The following is an 8,422-nucleotide window of genomic DNA, read 5'->3' on the forward strand; positions in this document are numbered from 1 at the left end:
AGGTGAATGACAAAAAGGGTCTGTAACGTGTGCATTTACCTCAAGACAGCCCATTACACAGTTCAAGCCATTCCTCACTTTGCAATTGTCATTTTCTACCTGTCCACACTGGATCCTGACACAGAACAGTCATAGATTCTGATAGAATCATTGGCCACTCACTCTCCCAATTTCGCCTGAAATCGAAAGTACCCCTCCCCACATACCTGTTAGCTGGTGTCAAAACGTTCTCTTTTCCAGACTGAAGACAACACAGGAACTCAAATGCATGTGCAGACGCGCATGGGTGTCATGTGTGGGGAGGGAAGAAAGTTGGGGGAGGGTGGTAAAGTGACACCTCATCCTTATTCGCGACTACAGATAAGACATGCCTTTTTATTTCCCTCTTGGTCTTTCTGAAGTCATCTCTAGAGACGAGGTTTCAAACATGATCTTTATTTCATTGCTCAGACCCAGGGAATGTTAATTAACAGCCTCACTCAGAATCACATTAATTTCAAACCGACAGCATAATCCAGCCGCAACTATACTGTGTGCAACAGAAATCCTGGACAGAACTGGCCACGGCCAGGCAGAGATGCATGGGAACAGGCAGCCTTTGTCTCATTCAGCATCCACAATAGGCCAAACTTCCTGAAAGTAACTATTCCTATGCCTGGGTGAAATCCACGTCAAAGTCCTTTAAACTGCACATCCAAAGCACTCAAAATAATAAATAAATATTACATGGCTTCTGCAATAATCAACAACCTATAGCTCTCCCTCAGAGAGTTCATTTCTTCTGCAGGGATGTTTTGAGTTCTGCCTTTATCTTGTTAATGCAATTGGGAAAACAAAGAATAAACATCAAATTCCTCATTTGGAAATTTTTACTTGTCCACATTCAGAAATTCTGAGTTTTTGTTTCTATTTCATCTGTTGGAAATACTAGCCTATGCACAGTCACCCTGGAAATCCTGAAGATGTTCCTATTGCCCATTCCCCACATCAACATAGGAGCCTAAGCCCCCCTTTCCTTCAGCAAACTTTGGTGAACAGCTTGGCAGTTTCTCCAAACAGGTAACACATTCTTCCACTCTTGTCCTTCTGAGGACTTTCAAATTTTGATAGTTCTAGATTTCGTGGAGGTACTTAGCAAGTGTTTGTCAAGTACTCACTCTATGGACACCGAAGGGTACAGGATTTTCCCCAGTCCCTGCCTGCAAGGTGCCCACAGGTCAGCCTGAATGAGGCCTTTGAGTGCCTCTGAGCTCCCTGAAATTCAAGCACCCAGCCAGTGCCGCTGCCTTGTTCTAAACTCATATTTGTTGACTAAATGCACTGGGTAGACTACATTTTCTAAATAGAGCTTTCTAATTAACAAAGGCATTCCAAAGTCAAAGGAGTAAGTCAGGCGTGCTATCAGCTAAGCAGAATCTGAAAATAAAAATCACTCAGATAACCTGCTCTGAAGAATATTTCCTCCTGCTGATGGATATCCTGCCAGGTTGGAAAATGTGAAAGGATCTCTTTTACGTTTGCTGCCTCAGAAATCGTCACAGGTTCTGTTGCAATTTGTTGGGACACAGGTCTGCTTGCACCAGGGGCTGACAGAAGCTTATTAACACCAAAAAATGCATCTCTCCTTCTCAAACCCGTGGAAGCTGGATGCCACTGATATGACTATGTCGGCCGTTAGTGGGAACTACACTTGTCTTGCTTTCCTAGAATGCAGCTAGGAACAAATCTCCAGGAGCGACAATTCACCTTTCAAATTACAGAGTGGCAGGGTGTAGAGAATGCATCGCTACAAAACAAGGGTATTTCGGGCGGAAACCACGTTCAGACACAGCACAGGGGACAAATGTTCTGTGTTTACGCTTAAAATTTCATCTGAGCAGAGGCCACAATGCTCTGCAGGCTGCAAAGGCTCTACACAGCATCTAATATTTTTTTTAATACAAAATCCAAAAACAGCATAATTCCACTTCAACACAAAGTCCTTAGATATACTGAGAGGAGAATGAATTCAACTGTTTAAAACTCCTTCACTCAAAAACCAAGCATGAATTCTACTGTGATTAAGCGATAGCTGATTCTCATGCCGTATGAAATTTGTTTTTAAGTGGTTATTTTATTCAGAATGGTTGCTTTTTAATGATGCTGCCTTGATTTCCTGTTAAACCTGTGTCATCTATAGTCATCCCACATTCATATTAATTTTGTTCATTTAATTTTAAAGTCTTCTTAAATTAAAGCTATTGCAAATATTCCACTATTGGCCATGATACTTCAGCATAGGCGCTACCACGAAAACACCATAGAAAACAGGATCGATATGTTATAGCTACGATCTGGTTTAATAAACACAACACTATAAACTATTTTAGTAAGTCAGGAACTAATCATTCTAGAATGTGCTATAAAATCCACTGCTAAATACAACTTTTCTTTTTAACTTCTGTGCTTCTTTATCTTGAATGCTTAACAGCATGGTGAGATTTCACCTTGTAATGAAAATTATACTTAAGAATCATCTTGTGTTAAATATTTCCCATGTATGTATTATTTTTCATCATATTTTCCTTAAAATCCTCAGCATTTAACCAACACAGCTTGGCCTGCAGAGATTTCACAATAAATTATAGAAAATAAAGTCATGATGATATTGAACTTGTACCGTATTTAATGAAACACAGAACTACACTGTCTCTTGTTCCTATTCAGGCTTCATAACTTCTTATTGTAATATGACATTCTGCAGAATGTTTCAGTACAAATGGGCTCAGAACAGCAGCAACACCATTACCATTGCAGGAAAATTGGAATGGTTTTCTCCCTGGAAAATACCAAATCTCAAAATCCAACACACTTACTCATAATTCATTTCATTTCCTCTTTCCCATAATTCATTTTCATATCTAAAAGAAGCTCTTGGCTGAAGCCTTATACTGTCTGCAACATGTTATAGCTTCTTTGCAATTTTACTTTTAGGAAACACAGTAAGGAAAAGCAATGTAGCCTCATGGGCATCCCAAGTAAGCCATTATAAATTCATATTGTTTGCACTAATTTAAATAGGAAGCAAGAAAGAAAAGGAAAAGCCTGTGCGTACCCTTATGGTTCTCAGATAAAAACTTCCCCTTTTCAAATGACTCCATGTACTATGTCACAGGCAGAAAAACACTCCAGACACATATACCTCTTTCATTTTTCTAAAGAAGTTGCTACCATTGTCAACACTGTGTTCACACTAATTTTCGAGGTCTATGTTTTAATCCTCAGAAAATTTAATTACACACTTTTCGTCAAAAAACAAAATCCTTTTTCTGAACTAACCTCAGCACCAAAACACGTCTCTGCGTCAAGTTTCCCCAGTCTTAACCCAACAATAATCAAAACCGAATGCCGTCAAATCCTCACGGGGTTGCTTCTTCCTTTCTGTGCCCACAGTGGAACAGGAAAGTAGAGTGGGCCTTCTCCTCCAGTGCCTTGCTTGGTTTTTGCCTTTAGAATTTCAAGGTTTGTTCCCATTCCTGGGCACCTGACAGGCTGTGATTTACGTGTGAGAAAACAACTCCAAGGTTCTTATCAAGGAGTCAGAAGCTGCTGCCACCCGTCCTAGCAGTTTTCTAGGAAACAGACTGGGAAAATGGGGTGGGGGTGGGGGGAGGGGAAGCAAATTCCGTCCGAAGCTACACAGGACAAGTAGCACAGGTAAATCCAAAGTAATGGAGGCAGATATTAAAAAGAATATTATTTATTACCTTTTTTTTTATTAATACTCACTTTATAACCTTTGCCTTTCACACAAGTCTACTTTTAGAAGAATGCCTCCTTGGTTTGTCCAACGGAGCTTTGTGCTCCTGGACAACTTCCCCTTTCTCCACCCCACCCCACCCCACATCCAAATGACTCTTTTACGTGTTCACAGATGCGACGAAAATTTTGTAAACAAGATTTAAGTTACTGGACCTTGATTTAATCAACATCCCACTTCAAAACACAAGGCAGGTAGGAGAGAGGGTAAGAACTGGGAGAAAAAGGAAGGGAGAAAAAAGGTAGGGGAGAGGAGAGGAGGGGAGCTGGTCAGAGCTTTCAAGTCTTGCCTTTTCTGAGACGTGTGTGTATTGTGGCTGTTCCTTGAAATTCAATGACTCAAAACATTGACAGCAAGTGCCTGTGTGGTTATTTATATTATATATCTATAATAGAATACGTGGGCTTCCTCAGTTTGGGTCTGGGCTGTTTTTGTTTAAATACACCACAATCCTCCCGTGGGTGTCTCTACAAGGAATCAAGTCTCCCAGGAAACCCTCTCAGAGCCGGGGCTTCCGGAGCAGGGTCTTACTGAGGTCTTTGACCTCTTCGGGGCTATTGACCCGCTCATAGCCCAGCACGGCCATGGGCTGGTAGCAAAACTCCTCCACCTGTTTGATCTGCTGGAAGGTGAGGGCCGTCCGCCAGGCGTTGGCGGCCTGCGTGGCGTTGCGAGCGGACACCACAAAAGGCTTAGAGGAGGAGCCTGAGCCACTGGTCATGTTGAGGGCAAACTGTTCCATTTCGGGGCTCACTAGCAGCCCCACAAAGTCGTACACCCTCCGTAGGGTCTTGACGGGGTCTCCCACCAGGTCCTCGTACCGCACCACCAGGTAGTGGCCTTGCAGCCAGTCCGGGGGCTGCAGGGCCGTCTGCAGTGTCTTGGCCATGCTGTTGCAGATGACCTCCATAGCGCCAAGCGCGTGGTAGTCTGCCGGGCCGCCCACACCCTCCTTCTTGACACCGAGCTTGTGGCCAGCGGCCTCCAGGAAGGGCATGCGGTGGGCTCTCGGGTCCCGGCTGCGCACCACCTGCAGGCTCTCGCGGATGAGACCGTGGCGCGAGCGGATGCGTGAGCTGGCCACAGCACGAGGATCGCGCACTAGGTGGATGACCTTGAGGTCCAGGGCGGGGTCGCGCAGCAGCGGCGCCAACACGGCCACGTCGAAGACACGCACGCCCTTGATGACCAGCGTGCGATACTTGCGGCACTCCTCCTCAAAGCGCGCCAGGCGCTGCGGTGGGCACTTCTTGCACACACGATCGTCCACCAGCCCCACGACCTCCTTGCGGTAGGCGGGGCAGAGTGGCGAGGAGCACACCACTTTGTTGGTGGCCGCACCAAAAATGCCCAGTGTGGTGAGGTTGCGCCCCCCGCTGCCCGCGGGACTGTACAGCTGGAAGACGGAGAGGTCGCAGCGATACAGAGCGCTCAGCATGTCCCGCGCAGCCCCTTGCAGGGAAACAGCGTCCCCTGGGTACAGTTTTTGCCACACGTGCCACACTGGCTCGTACAGAAAGAACACCTCGGGGTTCTGGTTGAAGAGCTCACCGAAGAAAGATGAGCCCGAGCGCCACGTGGTGAACACATACACCAACTGCCGCTTCTCTCCGCTACCCCCGGTGCCCCGAGTGCCATTGCGGGGAGGGGCTACGGCCCCCGCCGCCCCTGCTGCGGCGGCGGGGGCCGCCCCAACGACGGCGGCGGCAGCGGCGGCGGCGGCGGCGGGAGGGCGGTACGGCGTACGGGGGTCCAGGCGGGTGTGTACGCGGGGCGGCACTGCTGGCGGCGGCCCCGGGCGCCCCCAGCCGCCGCCAGCCGCCCCCGCCGCGGCACCCAGCTGCCCGTCGGGGCTGCACTGCTGCAGCGGCTCCTTGTGCCACTTGTAGTCCAGGAGGTTGAGCATGGTGAGCACCAGCAGCAGCGCGTAGCCCGCGCACAGCACCAGCGCCTTCCTGCGGAACACCTTCATTCCGAGCGGGGACGCGGGCCAACGACGGCCCGGGCGCCGGGGCCACGGCGGGAGCAGGGCGCGCGGCGCGGCGGCAGGCGCGGCCGGGAGCAACCGGGGGAGCGCGCCCGGGGGCAGGGCTCGCAGCGGGCTGCGGCTCATCACAGGCACAGCCGGGGCCGGCGGCGCGGCGGAGGCGGCCCTGCAGCCCGAGAGGGGGACGCAGCGGGCCGACTTCGGGCGCGGGGACTGGGGCCGCGGCTCCGAGGCAGGCGCGGCAGCAGCGGCGGCTGGTCCCCGACGCCCAAAGCTGGCTCTCCCATGGCAGCGGCTCCGAGAAAGACCTGCGAGGGGAAGCAGAGTAAGCCGATGCGCCCCAATCCTCCTCCCCATCCGCCTCCTCCACCTAAGTAACGCCCACCCTCGGGTCTGCCAGGCTCCCCCGCTCACCTGGAGCCGCGGGCGCACCCCAGAGCCGCCCGGGTTCACGGCCGGGTGGTTTGTCCTGCTGTCACTCGTTCCTCGATTTCTCTGTCTTCCCCGGGAGTCCCCGCGCCTCAGAGGGGTCCGCGGGACTCAGCAGCGCAAGCCTGGGCAGTTTCCGGGCGGCAGGCGCCCTGCGGCTTGGGAAGGGAAACTTTCACCGGGCCTGGAACCCTGCTCTGCGCTCCGCTGAGCCCGGCGTGCCCAGCTCCAGCGGCGTCTCCGCCGCCCTCTCGAGACCGCAGCTTCCTTCCTCGCTTTGGGGGGCGAAGCCGGCTGGGGGAGGGGGCTTATACAGGACCCAGCTCCTGGCAAAGCGGCTCCGCCTTTCTCGCTCTCGGCCTCCGCGCCCCGAACCTTCCCATCTCTCTGGCGGCGGTGGATGGGGCGCAGCAGGACCCTGCAGCGGCAGCAGCTGCTTCTTCCATCACTCGGAGGATGCCCGGGCCGGCATTGCCGGCAGCGCCCGCCGCTCCGCAGCCTCCGACTGGCCGGGGAGGACCCTACACACACAACAATCGGCCAAGGGGCCCGAGTCTGCAGCGCTCCCTTGTCGGCCCGCCCCCGGGCACCGACCAGTTCTGGCCAAAGAGGTATCCGGGCAGAGAAAGCCCCCGCCGCTGCCGCCGCCGCCGCGCGAAAGCGGCGCCCGGGAGGATGCTGCTACCCGACTCCCCCTACGCGGAGCGGCTGCAACACGCTCGGGCCAGCCTCTGCGCGGCTCCTGCCAGCCGGCGCCGGGTTGGTGCGCGCCGCCGTCTGTCGCTGCGGCTCCTCCCCTTCGCCGCGCTGCCCTCCTCCTCCGCCCGTCCCGCGCCCGCCCTCCTCCCAGAGTCGGGCTCCAGCCGCCGCCGCCTTGGGGGCTGGAGATGCGGGACTCGATTCACGGCGACTCAGCCCGGGCCGCCAGCCGCACGGCAGAGGCCGTAACAATCCGTGCGCATAAAGCCTGGGCGCGAGCGCGGGGTTCGGAGGGATCGGGCGTCGGGGGCTCTGAGAAACTTGGGTGTCTCCTTGCCGCTGCCAGGTTCAGCCGCATATATTTGCTCTCAGAAAGAGTTGGTGATAAAGTTTGAACAGAAATCCCTCAGCGGCCGCCCACTCTGCTCTTCCCTCGGCGTCTGCACCGCCCGGCTCCTCCGGGAACCGGGGACACAGCCGCTCCCGGGAGCGCTCCGAGGACGCCGAGCGCCGCTTGCAGGCTTTCTACTCCCGGCTCACGCGTTCCAGCTGGTCTGGGGTTTCTTGCTCACTGAGGAAGTAATAAATCTTTCTGACCCCCGGGTCAAAGAAGACGCATCAGTTTTCGGGAGGAGTGTGCAGGCGGGGCGTCTTGCCTCCCGCTTTACTCCACCTACGGACAGGGCCGCTCGGGCCAACCCCCGAAAATGCTCTCCCGACCTCCGCTCTTGGTGACGCTTCCAGGGTGACTGACATCCTCGGGAACCGGGGTGGTGGAGGGTCGGGGAGTAGTGCCTCTTTGTTGTTGTAGTTTGCAGTTAAAAAACACACACACACACACAAAACAATTTGCCTTGCTTCTTGCTTTTACAGAGGAGCTCAAATGATTCGACTAAAGGAAACACGGTCGTTGGAAGTATGAAGTCATTTTGAGTTGCTTTCTTTTCAAAAAGATGAAAAATCGCTCGCTCCTGCGAGTAAGAGAGACGACTAAGCCATACCCTCAATTGCATCCGTAAAATGGGGACACTTATAATAGCCTCCAGTAATTCAGCGGTGATTGGGTGTTAGATGCCCAGATGATCGAACCCTACTGGAGGCCTTGCCTGAGCAGCAGCGAATCACTAGGAGTCTTGAAGCTCACGGGCTGCGGGTAAACAGAGCGCGGATCTGCTGGAGGTGTTCTGTTACCTCCTGCCCGATGAAGTTTTTGGAAGTTTGACAGTTACTGCAAAATTACATTTGTGCTATTTTGGGTAGCCTCTCTCAGCCAAAGGACTCTTCTAAATTTAAAATGTTGCTGTTTGCGCCATTATTCTTCAGTGAGTTTTATAGAATCTCAGGAGTGCAAGGACTCTTGAAAAGTGACCTAATTCACGTGGGTTTTCAGGATAGGAAAATGTTCAAAGCACTTGACTTTCCCCCGTTTTCCAGAAAAATCCATAACGCCCTGAGTGAGTTCAAATAACTTTTCCCCCTGTCGTTCTGATAAAGTGTAAGGATGAGGC

The 8,422-nt window shown here is 52.4% G+C and overlaps 1 protein-coding gene across 1 annotated transcript; it reads right to left on the reverse strand.

Moving 5' to 3' along the window:
• Positions 1-419: 419 nt before the first annotated feature.
• CHST2 (carbohydrate sulfotransferase 2) lies at positions 420-6,317 on the reverse strand. Its single transcript, XM_045503393.1, has 2 exons — positions 6,201-6,317; positions 420-6,094 (listed from the first exon to the last, which is right to left on the reverse strand). Exon 2 carries the CDS (start codon positions 5,910-5,912, stop codon positions 4,299-4,301), a length of 1,614 nt encoding a protein of 537 aa, XP_045359349.1. The 5' UTR covers positions 5,913-6,094; positions 6,201-6,317; the 3' UTR covers positions 420-4,298.
• Between the last annotated feature and the right edge of the window lie 2,105 nt (positions 6,318-8,422).

The sequence above is a fragment of the Leopardus geoffroyi genome, chromosome C2, assembly GCF_018350155.1.
Source record: "Leopardus geoffroyi isolate Oge1 chromosome C2, O.geoffroyi_Oge1_pat1.0, whole genome shotgun sequence".
NCBI classification, from domain to species: domain Eukaryota; kingdom Metazoa; phylum Chordata; class Mammalia; order Carnivora; family Felidae; genus Leopardus; species Leopardus geoffroyi.